Here is a 20,172-nt window from a genome sequence, read left to right as displayed (position 1 = left end):
TACCATCTCTGGCTTGTCAAGGTAAGGAGGCTTATTCGACGTGCAATGCTCCTCTGGGAAATATAATATGCAAATTGCCTCTTCTGAGATGAAGAGGCGATTTGCATATTATATTATTTGTGGGTTTTGCCTGTCTTCTAATATGTATAGCCACATTCATATGATCTGTAGGGACAGCATCCGGTTCATCCTGTGCCTTCTGGTTATTTCTTTCCAACATATCACTCTCTATTCATGCTAATCATTACCATTCTCTAGTGTCAGAGCAAAAGAAAAGTTAAAAGGATCCTGGTAGAACAACCATTATTCACATTACCTATTAAAAATGTTTAGCCTGAGAGGAGGGCTTGCTACAAAGAAGACACTGTTCTTCATAGCACGGTCACCTGTTCATTGGAATTGGCGCCAGTCAATACCATGTATTCATTGCATGCTCACATGCAGATGAAATGCGACTGTTCGCATCTTCCTCGATACTGTCTGATGATTGATGGAGGTTGAACACACATTGATCAGTAAAGTAATCATCAACATATAAAATGTGCTCTATGGGTCTGAGATTCTTAAGTTTCACATTGTAGGTGAAAATAGTTGAGAACTTTTGAAAGTTTTGCAATATGTGTTAGGGGCTACATAAGTGTAGGTCTAAAATGATTTTCATTTACATTGTAGAGCGGCCAAGAATTACATCAGAGCCTCAAGATGTGGACGTTACCTTAGGGAACACAGTGTACTTTACATGTCGAGCTGAAGGCAATCCCAAACCAGAGATCATCTGGCTCCGCAACAAGTATGTTAAATGGAAAACAATAATCATGAATTTATTGCCAAATGTTCTGTTGTGTCCTATAATGGCCCTTTTACTGGACCTTCAGGCCATTTATGAATGATCATGGTTCTGGTCAGTAGAAGGTTAATGGTACAGGGAGAGACAAGTCGCCCATCTGTGGTGTTGGGGCTGGGGCAGATTGTCTTTGAATCTTTGACATTGAAACTTTTGCCCTCAGCAATTGAGGTTAATAGGATTAACATTATTATGATCCTGGATTTTAAAGGGCAGTAGAATGAGAGACTTCCATTCCAACTATTGTTAGATTGTTAGATCAGTAGTCTTAAGTTTGCTTATTAGCAGATATTGATTTTGCAGAAGGTGAAGGTTCTTCTAACGTTCTAGAATAAATAATTGATTGCATCCATGTGAACAAGAGTTTGTGATAAACTTCTTGAAATTGTTTATATTGTTGGTTTCAGGTTTCAATATGTGCAGACATTCCATACATCATTTTCACTATGGCCACGGAGATTTTTTTTAGACTTTATCTTCCTGTTACAAGAAGTCTTCATGTACTTTAAAAGGACTGGACAAGTTCCAACCTTCTCTTTTGTATTGAAGCATCTAATGAGCATTTGCGAAGGTGCCTGTGAAGGGCAGGGGCAGCTATGACATCACCCATTGTGATTGGTGGATCCTGTTTTTTCAGCAGTATATAGAGGTGTTACCTGTCATTGTAATCCTGCCTCTGTTGATAAGGAAACTGCTGTAAACTTTTGCTAAAAAAAAGGAAAGGATAGGTTCAGATGGTGTAGTGTCCAGTGTGAAAATTACAAGATTACAAATTTTATATTAGAACACAGATCGTTATCTGAAAAAATTGCCAAAAATTCTACCAGGCAATATACTTTTTATTTCTTGCCTGAATTCTCAGTTTAGCATCATGTGAGTTCATTCAAAGCAAACATTTAAAAAAGAAAAAAAAAATTAAATTGACAAAAAATATTGATAGTACATTTTTTTTTTTAATTCTTTAACGAACTGTGCAGAAAATAAATACCGGTAATCTACTTTGTCAATCTAGAAATGAATTAAGCATGAAAGAGGATGCCCGGCTAAATCTTCTTGAAGATGGTACATTAATGATCCAGAATCCTCAGGAGACCGACCAGGGAATTTATCAGTGCATGGCCAAGAATGTAGCTGGAGAAGTGAAGACTCCTGAGGTCACCCTACGATATTTTGGGACACCAGGTAAAATATATCCACTTTGTGCAAATATCCATTTATTTCCTTAGGTTTTCTGTGACTCTTTACTGAGATTGAAGGGTCTATGCACATGGCACAGACCCAGAACTGGAGGTTACAAAGTCCTTACTCACCTTCATTAGACCTGTAGTCACTCCTTGTACCTCTGTATGGCGACAACCTTTTTCCCCAGGAAGCGATCATTTTGTGTGCCAGAGTAATGTCTCGCGGGGCAGTAGCCATTGGCGAGGTACTCCTCTCTTACACCCGGCATTTTACATGAAGGTTGGGGGTCCTGGCTGGGTGTGTGGCAATACACCCATGCAGGCTGGACACTGGTTTGCCAGGAACATATATTGTAAAGTTCAATGATGAAGACCACCATTCATAAAAAACTTTTTACTGAACATTAACTAGGGGAGGGTTATACTGTATACCGCAGATAGCAGGTACATATATTCTTGAACATGTCCTTCATGATACGCAACATTTTCCTCAGATTCAATGCCCTTCTCTTTACTTATCTATCTCTGTTCTTCTCTACTTCACCACAACCCAGCTCGACACTAAAGTTCAGCCTAGCCAGAGTCCTTTACTCAACTCTCAGTTCTGCGTCTTCTATCCCCTTTGGGGGACTATGGTGCCAGTATGGCCAATACTAATCTTCTCCTCTACTGACACTGTGAAACTCCCTCCTGGGGCACTCTACTCGTCTTGTGTACTCTGTCCTATCTAGGTCCGTTACCTCTAGGAGTTGTAAACTCTGGGCCATACTGCTAGGTGTCCTCTCCCAGGACCCGTCTCTAGTCAATCACTCGGTCTTTCCGTCACTTTTCCTCTTTACTGCTCACGCTATCTCTCTCTCCCGATCTCCTCTCACTTTAGAGACACCCAAGAATGTGGCACTGGTCACAATGGATCTTAGATTGTTTCTTTATACACTCCAGGCCCTAACTAGCGTTCTCACAGGATCTTTCTTTTGTCCCTTCTGCCTTGCCCCTCCCTTTATGGGCTAGTCCCAAACCTAACTCTCACTGTCCCTGTTAACTTCCTGTTGCTGGGCTGAACACCGTTTTGTTACCAACAATACAGATCATTACACATAAACATCACCAATGCACAACACTATTCACATTACACCTCACAATAACTCTTGTTCTTCAAGGGGAAACATCGGCAATATGTCCTTTTCCTTACACCACCATATTAAATCTGGCCGACTCAGTTATAACAGTGGCTCATTTGTGATTTTGCGATCCAATCCACACAAGTACAACATCTGCATGGAGTATGGATGTCTGTGTGTTCACTCTTGGTTTATTCCCCGTCCTCACCACCACGCCAAATATATATTGATAATTGGTTTTCAATGGAATTTTCTCTGGTGTGCAGTGATAGGAAAATTGGAATATATGTGGAAATTGTACAAAATATTGATTTAAATTTTTTCAGCCCGACCCAGTTTTGTGATTCAGCCTCAAAACACAGAAGTGCTTGTTGGAGAAGGTGTCACATTGGAGTGCAGTGCAACTGGTCAACCACAGCCAAGAATAACCTGGACCAGAGGGGATAGGAGCCCAATACCCACTGATCCCCGCATCACTATCACACCATCTGGGGGACTGTACATTCAGGAAGTGAGCCAGGAGGATGCAGGAGAGTACACATGTTTTGCAACTAACACTGTGGACACTATTCACTCCACTGCTTATATCATAGTCCAAGGTAAGCAGATGAGCTCTCTACTGGTCTGTACTGAGGCAGTGGACCTGTGATGTAGCTGCTTAGATCAATGTACAGTGCTGCGGAATATGTTGGCGCTATCGGAATAAAAATGATCATTGATTGGGGGCAGCGAGAGATTTGACAGGTGAAATATCCTATTTTTTTCCACAAATTTAACTTTTCCAAAATAACAAGTTGTTCTGTCTTTTTTTTTTTCATAAGAAAAGCAAAGGATGGCATTATTGCCAAAATATCCTTCATTCAGGATAAGGCCACATTCACATGTTCAGTATTTGGTCAGTATTTTAACTCAGTATTTGTAAGCAAAAACCCGGAGTGGGTGATAAATACAGAAGTGGTGACGTGTTTCTGTTATATTTTCCCTGTGATTGTTCCTCTCCTGATTTGGCTTACAAATACTGAGGTAAAATACTGAACGTGGGAATATGGTCTTAAGACCTCGTTCAGACAAGTGTATTATACGGACATCTACTGTCAGTAAAAATCGGAGTGCGCTCTTAGCAATGTAATTCAATAGGACTGATCAGATAAGTTTTTCCAGTTAAATCGAGTGTTCGTGAGAAAGCAGTTTGTAAAAGAATGGCCAATTCATGTCTATGGGTTAACACACAAAAAAAATATTGAATCCAACATGGGTCATCCATATTGCATCTAACCTTTATGGCTTCGTTGCCATTAACTTAGGAAACTATATTTGATAATGTACATTTTAAAATGCCGGCATATAAATAAGGAAGTAACAAGGTCATAAAATACGGACATATGGATGGAAAACGAGGTATCTGGATGAAAATCGGATTTTCTCATTTGCTTCTCTGACCCGGCCTTATTCTTAGGTCCTTTGCACCAATATTAACATTTACGGAGCAGCCATTACCACAGTCTTTACTATGTGGGTTAGAGCTGAGGACTGTTGCATGAACCCCTCTTTGTTGGCACGCGTGTGGCTCTCATCTCCCCATCTTGTATAATTGCGTCTGTCATACTAATGTCTTCTACAGAAATACCGTGACACTTGGTCTATAGCAGCTGTGAGGACCATGTTTGGGATCAGCTGGCCGTCCTAACCGCAGTCTTGTTTTGCTCAATGTCCTCCTCTCACCTTAAGAGCTTCAGCCTCCCACGCGGGCCAGCTGGCCGCTGTCCACCCTCACATATCAACAAGACCTCCACCGGGGACTGATCCTTCCTACTTTCAGGAAAGAAACACTGCAGTTAATTAGGAGCTGTGCTTAATCATGGCGTTCTTCTAACCCAAAACCTGACTACAAAGCACAGATAATGGCTGATGAATGATGGGGCCAGAGTGATGTTCTGCTCAATCAGCACTAATCCTCCCCTTCTGGAATTTCACATTAGCTTGGTTGATCTTTTATGAAGTTTATTAAGATGACTTTGTTCTCAGATTCTTTTGCCCTTCTTGTGCTGTCTTAATAGTTCAATAGTTTTGAGTGAAAGACACTTTATAGAGTAGCTTAACTCATCATTTTTATTTATTTATTTTTTTGTCCAGCACGGAGAGAGATAAAACTTTAAGGGTATGTGCACACGTCAGGATTTTTTCCTGACAATATCCTGAGAATTCTGCCAGAAATCCGCGTGTTTTCGCGCAGATTTCTCGCGGAATTTGCGCGTTTTTTGCGCTGATTTTTTGAGGATTTTTTGCGTTTTTTTTTTTTTTCCGGAATGACCTTTTTGATAGGAAATCCGCAAAAAACTCCGGAAAAAGATAGAGCATGTCCGGATTTTTTGCGGTATGTGCTTTTTTTGCGGAAAAAAACGCTAACATCTGCACAAAAAATGCGGAATGCATTCTAACAGATAAGATGCATAATGTTACAAAAAAAACCGCTAAAAATCCTGACGTGTGCACATACCCTGAAAGTCACTTTATAAGGCCGGCTTCACACTCAGCGTATGAAAATACGGTCCGTATATTACGGCCGTAATACGCTGAAAAGTCCCGAAAATAGTGGTCCGTAGCTCCTCCGTAGGCAGGGTGTGTCAGCGTTTTTTGCGCATGGCATCCTCCGTATGTAATCCGTATGGCATCCGTACTGCGTGGTTTTCTCGCAGGCTTGCAAAACCAACATACCGCTATAGAAGTGATCCATGTGTCCCAAAAAGAAAAAAATATATATATATACTGTGTGTATATATATAAATATATATATATATATATATATATATATATATAATGTCAGTAGACACATATATGTATATATATTAATATTTATTCCAGCGCTATACAGCTTGAAAGCCGGTAATTCAATTACCGGCTTTTTCTTTCTCCTTCCTAAAACCCGACATGATTTGAGACATGGTTTACATACAGTAAACCATGTCTTCTCTCCATTTTTTTTGCAGATTCCACACTACTAATGTCAGTAGTGTGTATCTGCAAAATTTGGCCGTTCTAGCTCTTAAAATAAAGGGTTAAATGGCGGAAAAAATTGGCGTGGGCTCCCGCGCAATTTTCTCCGCCAGAGTAGTAAAGCCAGTGACTGAGGGCAGATATTAATAGCCTGGAGAGGGTCCACGGTTATTGGCCCCCCCCTGGCTAAAAATATCTGCCCCCAGGCCCCTCAGAAAAGGCACATCTGGAAGATGCGCCTATTCTGGCACTTGGCCACTCTCTTCCCATTCCCGTGTAGCGGTGGGATATGGGGTAATGAAGGGTTAATGCCACCTTGCTATTGTAAGGTGACATTAAGCCTAATTAATAATGGAGAGGCGTCAATTATGACACCTATCCATTATTAATCCAATTGTAGTAAAGGGTTAAATAAAACACAAACACATTATTTAAAATTATTTTAATGAAATAAAAACAATGGTTGTTGGAGTATTTTATTCTACGCCCAATCCAGTCACTGAAGACCCTCGTTCTGTAAGTAAAAAAACATAATAAACCAACAATATACTTACCCTCCGCAGATCTGTAACGTCCAACGATGTAAATCCTTCTGAAGGGGTTAAAACATTTTGCAGCAAGGAGTTCCGCTAGTGCAGGCTGCTCCTTGCTGCAAAACCCCGGGGAATGAGGCTAAATATAGATCAATGATCTATATTTAGCTTAATTTGCGGTGAGGCGCCCTCTGCTGGATGTTCATAGATCGTGGGAACTTACCTAGAAAGCTCCCAGGCTGAATTACCGGCTTTCAAGCTGTATAGCGCTGGAATAAATATTAATATATATACATATATGTGTCTCACTGACATATATATATATATATATATATATATATATATATATATATATATACCTATTCTATGTGTACACATTTATTCTACCTATTCTACTGTAAGCTGTCAGTGTGATTTTACTGTACACCGCACTGAATTACCGGCTTTTCTCTCTAACAGCGCTGCGTATTTCTCGCAAGTCACACTGCTTGTCCGTGTGTAATCCGTATTTTTCACGCTTCCATAGACTTTCATTGGCGTATTTCTTGCGCAGTACGGTGACAAACGCAGCATGCTGCGATTTTGTACGGCCGTAGAAAGCCGTATAATACTGATCAGTAAAATACGGCAGATAGGAGCAGGGGCATAGAGAATAATTGTGCCGTATTTTTTGCGAGTTTTACGGACGTAGTTTCTGCGCTCTTACGTCCGTAAAACTCGCAAGTGTGAAGCCGGCCTAAGGGATTTTTCTTCTTGTGAAAGGTTTACAAACCTCCAGCTTTTACCCCAGTTCATTTGCCACGTTTAGCTGCAGCGATATCTGAATGTACTCATTTGGAGTACAGATGATGGCAGTGAAAGTGTCCTTCTCTGAGCGTTGTGCTCATCATCACAATCTCCCACAGCTTTACCCACAGTTAGGGGGACATTTACACTGCAAGGTATTTGTGAACGAGTGTTGTTTAAAACACTCATTTCCATTATCTTTCCGTGTAAACAGGCTGTCGATCTCTCAGTGAGCTCCTTTATCAGGTGAAATGATCTTTTATTTAGTGTAAAAGATCATCATTCTCAGCAGTGCTTTGTACTGTCTGATCAGAGAACTCTGGCAAAATATGCACAGTATAGATCGCGGAGTGTCCACAGTTTACTGTGGTCTGCCGGTGTAAACAGGTATTCAAACGACTGTCGTACAGTAGAGGTTAACCGAACGGTGATTGAATCATGCCGTCGGTCAGTCTGTGTACACGGACACTTACATAGAGAAGCACTGCTCACCAATCACTGCATTCATCTGTACTCCTCCAAATGAGGACGTTCTGTTATCAATGCAGCTAAACACAGGAAAATAGAAAGGGGAAAAGCCGAGGTTTAGAAAGCACGCTCCTGTCATTGTTTTACAGGACAAAATTATGTTAAAAATCTCCTACCTTATCATTGTACCTCATCACACTGGAGGCTCAATGATTCCAAAATAATGACACCAATTTCAATTGATTCTTTCTCTTCCTTTTCAGCCATCCCTCAATTCACGGTTATTCCACAGGATCGCAATCTCTTTGAAGGTCATAATGTGGACTTCCATTGTGAAGCTCAAGGCAACCCCCAACCAGTAATTGCCTGGACCAAAGGAGGTAAGAAGAAGGCTATACTTGGGGGGAACTGTGAGGTGGCCCTTATTTTAGGATTCAATGTTCAACACATGTACCCCGCGAGAATTTGTGTAGATTAGACCTATAGAGAGTCAACAGGAAAATGAGCCGCTAAAGTCAGAATGATCTACATTTGGAGATGAAGTAAAAGAATGTAAAGTGTCTGTACAGAATGTGGAGTCCGCCCATCCGTACCGGTGTGCGCCCTCCAGCGGACCACAACGGATTTATCATGTCTCATTACTTCCCTTAGATGGATGTTTGCAAACAGATTTTAATTATTCTCTTCTCCGTAGACAGACATAGAAATTCTCATAGATTCTGATTGTATATAAAATATATTGTAGGACCCGTGTGCCTCTAGTTTATGTAGATTTTCCAGCTAGAAAGTCGTAGTTCAATTTTTATATAAATCTACCTGCTCCCAGCGCTCCGGACACGGTCCCCGCATGTCCCACGTCTCCGGGAGTGGCAGCTTCTTCCTGTAGTGAGCGGTCACGTGGCACCGCTCATTACAGTAATGAATATGCGGCTCCACCCCTATGGGAGTGGAGTCCATATTCATAACTTTAATGAGCGGTACCAGTGACCGCTGAACAGGGGAAGAAGCTGCCGCTCCCGAAGACCGTGGGTCATGCGGGGACCGCGTCAGGAGTGCTGGGAGCAGGTGAGTATTTGACAGGCATCGCTCCCCTCACCCGCCGACCCCTCCGCCTTCCATGACTCGAGTATAAGCCGAGAGAGGCACTTTCAGCCCATTTTTTGGGGTTGAAAATCTCGGCTTATACTCGAGTATATACGGTAATTTAGCAGGCCCTAGGATGAATGCAAACCAGGAAGACCTAAAAGCCAGTAGGCTTCGCATGTTGTCTTATGTTTGCAGAGAATTACTCTCGGAATATTTTCAAGGATTTCAATTTACGACAGAACGGTGTTCTCTTCTTTCTATTGGAGTTGTGTTCTCGTCTTACTATAATCTCCTAATCGCATTGAGATTAATATCAAATAAACTTTCGAGAGGCTTATTTGATGAAGTTATTAGTGTTTGTTGTGTAATGACTGTGTTCCTTGTTAGGAAACCAACTGTCTGTTGACAGAAGACATCAAGTCTTGCCTTCTGGGACTCTACGGATACTTCGTGTCGCTCTCCATGACCAGGGACAGTATGAGTGTCAGGCCATTAATATTGTGGGATCTAAAAGTACCTCGGCACATTTGATAGTCCAGGCCAGAGGTAAGAGTCACCAAGAGCACAACATGTAAGCATTAAAATGGGTTGTCTAAAAAAAACAACACTGCGCAAGCTGACATTTATGATGTTTGGATGGGTGATAGATTTTTATTTAAAACCGTGATACATCTTGATAAGGCCCTAATGTATTTAAACTTTTCCCAAGTTCAGGTTCCATTTAAAAGCTAGAACTTAAAGGTAATGACTCAATGAAACCTTCCATCTTGTACATTGTAATGTCTGGTATGGTTGTGTCCAATACTTTGGAGTGGGATGTATGGTTAACCTCATCTCACAGATGAGAATGGCATAGTTGCCAACATTTATGGGGTTGTTAACGCTCTACACCAACCCAGCTATCTTGGTAACGCTGCACCCCTCGGAGAAACACCCACTGTACACCACAGAATGACCACTTTTGGGCGGATTCACATAAGTCATTATAGCTTTTAGCCCAGCTATTATGGAATAGCTGGAGTTGACAGCTATTATGGAATTATTATTGCAGAAGAAAACAAATATCCCTTTTTCTAATCCTGGACAGGCTCCTTTGCCCCATGAGCTTTTGTCATAGGCACAAATTATAATTTTGAAATACGAGTGCTGTGATAAAGGATTGCGGTTTGCCAAACAACCATTAAGCAAGTGAGAGAAATGCTTGAGCAACTGAGTTGTTTTTCATCATCTTATTATTTCCAGAGCTGTACTAGGATTGTAGTAAATGATATTTGCCAATTCCAAGTTTTGCTGTCCTCCAAAATCTTCGATATTCAGCCAAGGAACAGCTGCAGTGGGTAAATTATTCCTTTTAGCCGGTTCCTGTTCCAGTACCGGAGTGTAGTGCTCTGGAATCCTAGAGATTTAGACACATTTTTTTCTTTATAAAGTCCTTGATGAAGACTTTTATCTGGTTTCTCAAAATGATATATTCACATCATATGTCAGTAATACTTGATCGATACAGGTCCTAATCCTGGACCTACATGTCTCTTGAGATTGGGCTCTGCCATGGGAGATGGTCAGACCTGTGGCTGACCCATATCCACTATATATTTATTCATTGGATATATACATGTATCCTGTGTGTGCTATATACGGTATGTAGGAAAGAAATTGCCTTTAATTCATTCGGTGGCTACCATTGAAGGTTAAATTCTGTCTCTCCCAGAAGTGTAGTTGGCGTAATGTTTCAAGTAACCGTACGTAAATTGGCATATATATCTCTCTACCATTCATTCCGCCTCTCGGCACGTGGAACCAGTTTAGTAGACGAAAATGTGGATTTTATTTCCACGCATTAGTAAGCTTTTTGATAACACAAGTTAAAGGGACTCTCGGCACAGAATGACTGTGCAAACCTAACGCTGGTGCTTTGTGCACCCTCAGAAAAGCCAATTATTTAGGTGAACCTTCCCGCCTACTTGTCTTCTACCCATAGCTCTTCCAATTGAAGGCTCTGGCTTTATAGAGCTGGAGAAGGGCAGAGATAGATGGCAAACAAGTTGGTGGGAACGAACACCGAATAATTTGGCCACACCAAGGGTGCACCGAACACCTATACTTGGTTTAAACAGTCATTCTTCACTGACAGGTTCTTTTTAAATTAATTTTTCCATTAACCCCTTAGTGACAGAGCCAATTTGGTACTTCATGACCGAGCCAATTTTTACAAATCTGACCACTGTCACTTTATGAGGTTATAACTCTGGAACGCTTTAACGGATCACGCTGATTCTGAGATTGTTTTTTTGTGACATATTGTACTTCATGTTAGTGGTAAAATTTCTTCGATATCACTTGCGATTATTTATGAAAAAAACGGAAATAAGGCAAAAAAATTTAAAATTTTGCAATTTTCAAACTTTGAATTTTTATGCCCTTAAATCAGAGAGATATGTCACATAAAATAGTTAATAAATAACATTTCCCACATGTCTACTTTACATCAGCACAATTATGGAAACAAATTTTTTTTTTGTTAGGAAGTTATAAGGGTTAAAAGTTGACCAGCGATTTCTCATTTTTACAACAAAATTTACAAAACCATTTTTTTAGGGACCATCTCACATTTAAAGTCACTTTGAGGGGTCTATATCAGGGGTCCCCAACTCCAGTCCTCAAGGCCCACCAACATGTCATGTTTTCAGGATTTCCTTAATCTTGCCCAGGTAATAATTGCATCACCTGTGCAATGCAAAGGAAATCCTAAAAACATGACCTGTTGGTGGGCCTTGAGGACTGGAGTCGGGGACCCCTGGTCTATATGATAGAAAATACCCAAACTTGACACCATTCTAAAAACTGCACCCCTCAAGGTGCTCAAAACCACATTCAGGAAGTTTATTAACCCTTGACGTGCTTCACAGCAACTGAAACAATGTGGAAGGAAAAAATGAACATTTTACTTTTTTTTTTTGCAAACATTTTAATTCAGAACCATTTTTTTTTATTTTCACAAATGTAAAAAGAGAAAATGAACCACAAAATTTGTTGTACAATTTGTCCTGAATACGCCGATACCCTATATGTGGGGTAAACCACTGTTTGGGTGCAAGGCAGGGCTCGGAAGAGAAGGAGCGCCGATTGACTGTTTCAGTGCAGAATTGGCTGGAATTGAGATCGGACGCCATGTCGCGTTTGGAGAGCCCCTGATGTGCCTAAACAGTGAAAAACCCCCACAAGTGACCACATTTTGGAAACTAAGCCCATTAAGGAACTTATCTAGATGTCAAAAAAGAAGAGAAAGAAATAGACCAAAAATCGGGGATCACCGGAGGCACGGATCAAGTAAAAAGAGCAAATTTTATTCAAAAGTGTATAGACGGACACAGAAAACCACATAGAGCACACATTAAAAACATTTAAAACATTGGTCATCCTTGTGACCTATACATGGTACACTTAGGCCCAAAATGGAGCCATCCCCCTGTATGAGCCAACTCCCCAGTATCAATAGATGACAAATATAAAGAAAATCCTTACTATTACCGAGTGTGAGGTCTGTGTGAACAGCACCTTATTTTATCATACAAAGAAATATTGAAGCTATTGATTAAAGAGAGCTAAATGGTAAATACACATATAGTCATATAGCTAGCACATTCAGCATTGTGTCACAATGACTTGTAAGGAGATCCACATTGCCTAGATGCACCATGTTCTAATGAAGGCAATATCCATGGTGCAAACACATGAAAAAATGAGTCGTCTAGACATGAACCCCAATTGCCATAGAAATAAATAAAGATACATATAGAGATGTAGATAGCCAGCCCAGCTGAGGGCAGAATCAGGTTCAAAGACTAATATATCTATTAGCAGAGTAAGTACGAGACTCAATGTGCCAAAGCTGCAGAGACTCCCATGCTGAAGAGGCATACACACAGTTACTAGAGCCTCTGGGGCTAGATGACCAAAGCTCAATCACGGCATATAAAGTGAAGCCAAGGGCTGCTGGACACACACGGGACCACCTGGGGAGTGGAGACAGGGGGTACGCTGACCCGACGCGTGTCGCCACACTCAGTGGCTTCGTCAGGGGTAACTCCTGTCAGTGTACTGCGCCCTAATATACTGATTAATCACTTAAGAAATAGCGGCAGCTGTGCTGCTTACCAGAGAAGCATGTAGTCAGGAAACATTGAGGTGCCTCCCCCAGCGTCCAGTGAGTGCTGCCAGCACCTGCGCACACAGGCGTCTCTCACTTTGAACCCCCAAGTGCTTCACAGAAATTTATAACGTAGAGCCATGAAAATAAAAAATCCTTTTTTTTCCCTCAAAAATGATTTTTTTTTAGCTCGCAATTTTTTATTTTCTCAAGGGTAACAGGAGAAATTGGACCCCAAAATTTGTTGTCCAGTTTGTCCTGAGTACGCTGATACCCCATATGTGGGGGGGGACCTATGTTTGGGCACACATTGGGGCCCAGAAGGGAAGTAGTGATGTTTTAAAATGCAGACTTTGATGGAATGGTCTGCAGGTGTCATGTTGCATTTGCAGAGCTCTTGATGTACCTAAACAGTAGAAACCCCCCCACAAGTGACCCCATTTTGGAAAATAAAACCCCCAAAGAGCTTATCTAGATGTGTGGTGAGCACTATGAACCCCCAACTGCTTCACAAAAGTTTATAATGTAGAGCCATGAAAATAAAAAAAATCAATTTTTTTCCACAAAAATTTTCACCCCCAGATTTTTACTTTCACAAGGGGTAACAGGATAAATTGGACCCCAAAATTTATTGTTCAATTTATGCTGAGTACGCTGATACCACATATGTGGGGGGGGGGACCACTGTTTGGGCGCACGGCAGAGCTCGGAAGGGAAGGCACGCCGTTTTGGAATGCAGACTTTGATAAAATGTTCTGCGGGCGTTATGTTGCGTTTGCTGAGCCCATGATGTACCTAAACAGTAGAAACCCCCCACAAGTGACCCCATTTTGGAAACTGGACCCCCCAAGGAACTTATCTAGATGTGTGGTGAGCACTTTGCATTATAAACTTCTGTGAAGCGCTTGGGCGTTCAGAGTCGAGAAAATATATATATTATTTCCACAAAAATGATTTTTTTTACCCCAATTTTTTATTTTCCCAAGGATAACAGGAGAAACTGGACCCCAAAATTTGTTGTCCAATTTGTTCTGAGTACGCTGATACCCCATATGTGGGGGGGGGGGGGACCACTGTTTGGGCACACATCAGGGCTCGGAAGGGAAGTAGTGACGTTTTAAAATGCAGACTTTGGTGGAATGGTCTGTGGGTGTCATGTTGCATTTTCAGAGCCCCTGATGTACCTAAACAGTAGAAACCCCCCACAAGTGACCCTATTTTGGAAACTAGCCCCCAAGAAACTTATCTAGCTATGTGGTGCTTGACAGAAGTTTTGATGCAGAGCCATGAAAATAAAAATCTTTTTTTCCCCACAAAAATGATTTTTTAGTCCCCAATTTTTTTTATTTTCGCAAGGGTAACAGGAGAAACTGGACCCCTAAAGTTGTTGTCCAATTAGTCCTGAGTAAGCTGATACCCCATATGTTGGGGTTAACCACTGTTTGGGCGAACGGCAGAGCTCAGAAGAGAGGGTGCACCAATTGACTTTTTGAATGCAAAATTGGCTGTCGCGTTTGGAGACCCTCTGATGTACCTAAACAGTGGAAACCCCCCCCAATTCTAACTCCAATCGTAACCCCAGCACACCCCTAACGCTAATCCCAACCCAATCCATAACCCTAATCAAAACCCTAACCCCAAAACATCCCTAACCCTAATCCCAGCCCTACCGATAACATTAATCACAACCCTAATGCCAAAACACCCCTAACCCTAATCCCAGCCCTAATCAAATCCCTAAGCCCAACACACCCCTAATAATAATCTCAGCCCTAACCTCAAACCCAACCCCAACTCTAACCTTAACCCTAATCCCAAACCTAACCCTAATCCCAAACGTAACCCTAATGCCATTCTTAACCCTAATACCAACCCTAATACCAACCCTAATCCCAACCCTAACCCTAACTTTAGCCCCAACCCTAGCCTTAACCCTAACTTTAGCCCCAACCCTAACCCTAATTGGAAAATAGAAATACATATTTTTTTTTTATTTTATCATTTTTTCCTAAGGGGGGGGGTGGTTTATTTACTATTTCTCCTTCGCCTCATTGGGGGACACAGACCGTGGGTGTATGCTGCTGCCAATAGGAGGCTGACACTAAGTGATACAAAAAAAGTTAGCTCCTCCCCTGCAGTATAAACCCTCCTGCTGGCTCTCAGCTAACCAGTTCTTGCTTAGTGTCTGTAGGAGGCACATGGGTCTGTTTCAGACCCCAACGTTTTTATTTTATTGTTTACTTTTCTGTAAATTTTTATTTTTTAATTAACGGAGTGAAGGGGGCGACGGTTCCTTTCAAGGTTCCGATCTCCCCCGAACCATCAACAGGCGAGCACGGCGAGTATACCTCCCCGTACCCTCTCCTGCGACGTGGGAAGCCATGCCTGAGCTCACTTCAGGGGCGACGGTTCCTTTCATGGTCCCGATCTCCCCACACCAGCAGCAGGCGACCACATGGAGTGTCGCCTCCATGTATCCTCTCCTGGAGCCAGGCCTAATGCCGGACAACTGGCCCTGTCCACCCGGACTGAACTCCGTGGCTGTACAGAGGCCCCTCTATGGCGTCCACCACTGTGAAAGCGGATGGCACAAGGAGGCGGACAGGTCCTCTCCACCTCCCTAACAAACGGATGATGGATTGAGGCTTATCCCTTCACCGTCCACGCTGCACAGAACAGCGCTGAAACCCACATCCGCGGCGGCTCCATGCCGGGACGCGCATCAATGGTGAGTGGATCAATCTTCAGTCAGGCAGCCTCAGCCACTTCCCTGTGGCCCACCTCTCTGAGGTAACGCTCTGGATGGCTGCAAAAATTTAGTCCCCGGCTTCGGCCGATTTGTAGGCCGCATCCTGGAAGTCTTGCCTGGAACGCCCCGCTGGTGTCGCCCGCCGGCTACAGAAATTTAGGCCCCGGCTTGGGCCTATTCAACATCGTGTCTGTGGCTCCGCCCCCCAAATTGGCGCTTCTCGCTCTCTGCGAGATTTTATCAACTCTGCAGCTCCCGGTGGCCATCTTGGTCCACCCGGCCAGCGCACACTGGGGTGACAGTATTTTTGCATTAAAGGGGCACATCGACTCTACATCAGTACCCGGGTAAGGAAGTACCTGGCCTGGTCTTAAAGGCATATGGCCAGTATTCCCAGTCTTAAAGGCGCATGACCAGTATTCCCTGGTCTTAAAGGCGCATGACCAGTATTCCCTGGTCTTAAAGGCGCATGACCAGTATTCCCTGGTCTTAAAGGCGCATGACCAGTATTCCCTGGTCTTAAAGGAGCACGGCCAGTATTCCCTGGTCTTAAAGGTGCACGACCAGTATTCTTTGGTCTTAAAGGTGCATGACCAGTATTCTCTGGTCTTAAAGGTGCATGACCAGTATTCTCTGGTCTTAAAGGTGCATGACCAGTACTCTCTGGTCTTAAAGGTGCATGACCAGTATTCTCTGGTCTTGAAGGTGCATGACCAGTATTCTCTGGTCTTGAAGGTGCATGACCAGTATTCTCTGGTCTTGAAGGTGCATGACCAGTATTCTCTGGTCTTGAAGGTGCATGACCAGTATTCTCTGGTCTTGAAGGTGCATGACCAGTATTCTCTGGTCTTGAAGGTGCATGACCAGTATTCTCTGGTCTTGAAGGTGCATGACCAGTATTCTCTGGTCTTAAAGGTGCATGACCAGTATTCTCTGGTCTTAAAGGCGCATGACCAATATTCTCTGGTCTTAAAGGCGCATGACCAGTATTCTCTGGTCTTAAAGGCGCATGACCAGTATTCTCTGGTCTTAAAGGCGCATGACCAGTATTCTCTGGTCTTAAAGGCGCATGACCAGTATGCTCTGGTCATAAAGGCGCATGACCAGTATTCCCTGGTCTTAAAGGCGTATGACCAATATTTCCTGGTCTTAAAGGCGCTTGATCAGTCCGAGGAGCCCTCCGCCGCCGACCCCAGCTTTATCCTCTAGTTCCCCACAGTGGACTTCTTCACTGACCAATCCATGGTTCTCTGACCAAGAGATTGAATCCCTCTGTGTACCCTCTGTGTTTGGAGTGCTCGCAGGACCAATATACATGGTCCCTATCCTACATGGGAGCCGTCGGCTAGCAGGGGCCGCAAGTATTCTAGAAACGTGCAGGCGTCTAGAAACATACAGGCATCTAGAAAACGATAGTTTTTTGTTTCCTGCTCCCTCACCAATGATTTGATGACAACAAGGCTCTGAATATGGATTGAATATTGCCTGAGCTTGCCAGAGCTTCAGAGACTAAACTCCCTCGAGAGCATTTGCCATTCAATTCGGATAAGCGATTCACTGGACAGAAGCCTCTACGTGGGATGCCATGCCTGGCCTGTTTTTTAAGGGCGACTGGTCCTTTAAAGGGCACCGATCTCCCCACACCATCAACAGACGAGCACACGGAGTGTCGTCTCCATGTTTCCTCTTCTGCATCCAGGCCTAACGCCAGACAACCTGTCCTGTCCACCTGGAGACCTGTACTCTGTGGACATATAGAGGCACCCTTTTTTGGCGTACGAGCCACCCCCTTGGCATCACCACTATTTAGTGGATGATGCAAGAAGGTGGACAATTCCTCTCCACTTCCCTGTTAAGAGGTTGATGGATCGAGGGTGCCTAATTTTTTTTATCTCTGCACCGTGAAAAGAGGAGATGGCAAGAGACTATGACCTGCTGGATGCAGCCGCACATTCTGCCATGGGGCAGATTAACCGGGTAGAATCTCCTGTGGTATTCCTGCCAGTATCCCTACCTGATGGGTCATCAATTAAAAACACCACGGACTGTCAGATAGCAAATCTGGTTCGTTCCGTCTTGCGGCTTCGAGTCCAGCGCTCTATCCTCCCTAGCGGCCGCATGGATTGCTAGAGCAATGGTCTCCTGGCTGGAGACCTTAACTACCTTGATTCACACCAGCAACAACTGGCCAATCAAATCCTTTGAGCGGGAGACTGACAAAGGATTGTCCAGCACAGTCTAGATCTAAGGGATCTTGGTTCCAAACAGGGGAACGAAAAGTAAGATCGACCCTGGACCTCAAACTTCCAACAACCTTTGACATGGTCCTCCTTCTTTGGATGGAGTTCCTCCGCTCAGCCATTACTTCAACAGAAAAAGGTGCAGTTTCCGGCATCCCATCGACATTCGGATTGCTTGCCCTCTGCAAAAATTCCTTCGCCTTTCCATTCGTCAACAGCATTTTCATGTCACAACCTTGTCCTTTGGCCTTGCTTCCGCACCCAGAGTGTTCGCTCGGATCATGGCGGATGTCATGTTTATCTTGCACTCTAGAGGCGTGCTCGTCCTGCCCTGTTTGGTCTGTCTAGCCGCCCTTCCAGGACTACGCTGAGTCGTCTATATCTCTTGCGATACCTTCTCTCCTGGGCTGGCAGCTACACTTAGACAAGTTCTCCTCATTTCCAGCCCAGCAGATATCCTTTTTGAGGATGATCCTGCACACTTCTAGAAGGATGGTAATTCTTCCTCGAGACAAGGTCATGGCCCTTCAACAGGGAGCTCGCGCAAGGAGAGTTCTGAGGACTTGATTACTCACCCCTCATTTCATTCGATTTGCTAAGAGAGTTCTGAGGAAAAATGGTGACAATGGAAGCGGTTTCCTTCGCTCTGCTCGTTTTCAGCAAGTCAAATAGACTTTCAGACAATAGTCTCTGAGCTCCTTCTTTATCCAGGGCCTTTCTCCCGGTTCAATGGTTATTAGTAACTACCAATGCCAGTCTTCTTCTCCCCATCATTGTTCTGGAGATCCGAACGGTAGTCTTACAGCAGGTCCACTTACTTCTGGCGGGTCACCCTATCCGAATTCAATTGGATAATGCCACGGCGGTGCCTTACGTCAGTCATCTAGCAGGTACCCACGATCAGGCGCCATGACCGAGGTACCTCACTTTCTCTGATGGGCCGAAGTCTATTATTCGGTGATCTCGGCAGTATATATCCCAGAAGTAGAACTCTGAACGGCAAACAAATTCAGCCGTCAGGGTTCCGCCTCAAGTCAGTGGAAACTTCTTCCCGAAGTCTTCCATCAGATCTGTCCTTACTGGAGCTCTCCAGTTATAGGTGGGATGACATCCAGACTGAAGGCCAATGTACTCGAGTTCGTGGTTTGGCCTCGAGATCCAAGAGCCATCGCTCTCCATGCTCTGGTTCTGCCGTGGTACCAGTTTCCATAACTCCCCTTCCACTGCTTCCGAAAGCCTCTCGGAAGCAGAAAGGGGCCCCAGTGATCCTCAGAGATCCGCACTGACCACGTCCGTTTTTTGTTTGCGGAGCTAGTATCTTCTTGCCTTATCGCAGCACAACTGCAAGTAGGGACTTTCTCACAGGGAGTTTTCACACGTAGTTCTTCCCTATCGCATACCGTTAGATCATTGGGACCTTATTATTCCTAGGAGCCTTACAGTAGGCTCCTTTTTCATCCGGGCAGACTTTACTATCAGGGAAAGTCGTCCCGTTCTCCTCTGCGATATTCTCACTCTGCTCTTTCAGACTTTTTTCCCTTATTACCTTCGAGGCAAGGTTGTCCTCAGGCCATCTCCATCCCTTGTTACCAAGGTGGTACTGTATTACCACTGTTATGAGGGCATAGTTCTTCCCTCATCTCTTTTGGCTCCAGTCCACAAAATGGAATAAGATCCCCCATATTCTGGACGAAGTGAGTGCTCTGAGTAGGTACGTCTTGAGGACAGCGTCCTTCTGAAGGTTGGACATTATATTTGGGCTTCCTGACGGTAGAGGAAGGCTTCCTGACATTTTCAGGAAGGGTGTAGCCGTTTCATCGACCATGATAACATGGTGAATTCTTTTCACCATCCAGGAGTCCTTCCGTGCTAGATGTCAGCCTATCTCCCTGTCTATCAAGGGTTCTAGGCACCAGGCGTCAGCAAGGCACGCCTGCAAGCTTGCGGATTCGTCCAGTCCGCATGCATTCTTGAAGCACTATAATTCCCACACTTCCACAGATGTGAGTCTGGGCAGGCG

At 43.6% G+C, this 20,172-nt stretch overlaps 1 protein-coding gene across 2 annotated transcripts in view; it reads left to right on the top strand.

Annotated features, from left to right (window-relative positions):
• The window catches only part of PXDN (peroxidasin), a 223,652-nt gene that overhangs the window by 163,213 nt on the left and 40,267 nt on the right, over window positions 1–20,172 (top strand). For both annotated transcript variants that reach the window (XM_069728002.1, XM_069728001.1), the window contains 5 exons: window positions 673–790; window positions 1,857–2,026; window positions 3,473–3,745; window positions 8,191–8,307; window positions 9,401–9,559. In XM_069728002.1, coding sequence (XP_069584103.1) covers window positions 673–790; window positions 1,857–2,026; window positions 3,473–3,745; window positions 8,191–8,307; window positions 9,401–9,559 — 837 coding nt within the window. The remainder of the gene's footprint in view (window positions 1–672; window positions 791–1,856; window positions 2,027–3,472; window positions 3,746–8,190; window positions 8,308–9,400; window positions 9,560–20,172) is intronic.

The sequence above is a fragment of the Ranitomeya imitator genome, chromosome 5, assembly GCF_032444005.1.
Source record: "Ranitomeya imitator isolate aRanImi1 chromosome 5, aRanImi1.pri, whole genome shotgun sequence".
Lineage (NCBI taxonomy): Eukaryota > Metazoa > Chordata > Amphibia > Anura > Dendrobatidae > Ranitomeya > Ranitomeya imitator.
Note: the sequence above shows the minus strand (reverse complement) of the source record. Positions and strands in the feature narration are given on the sequence as shown.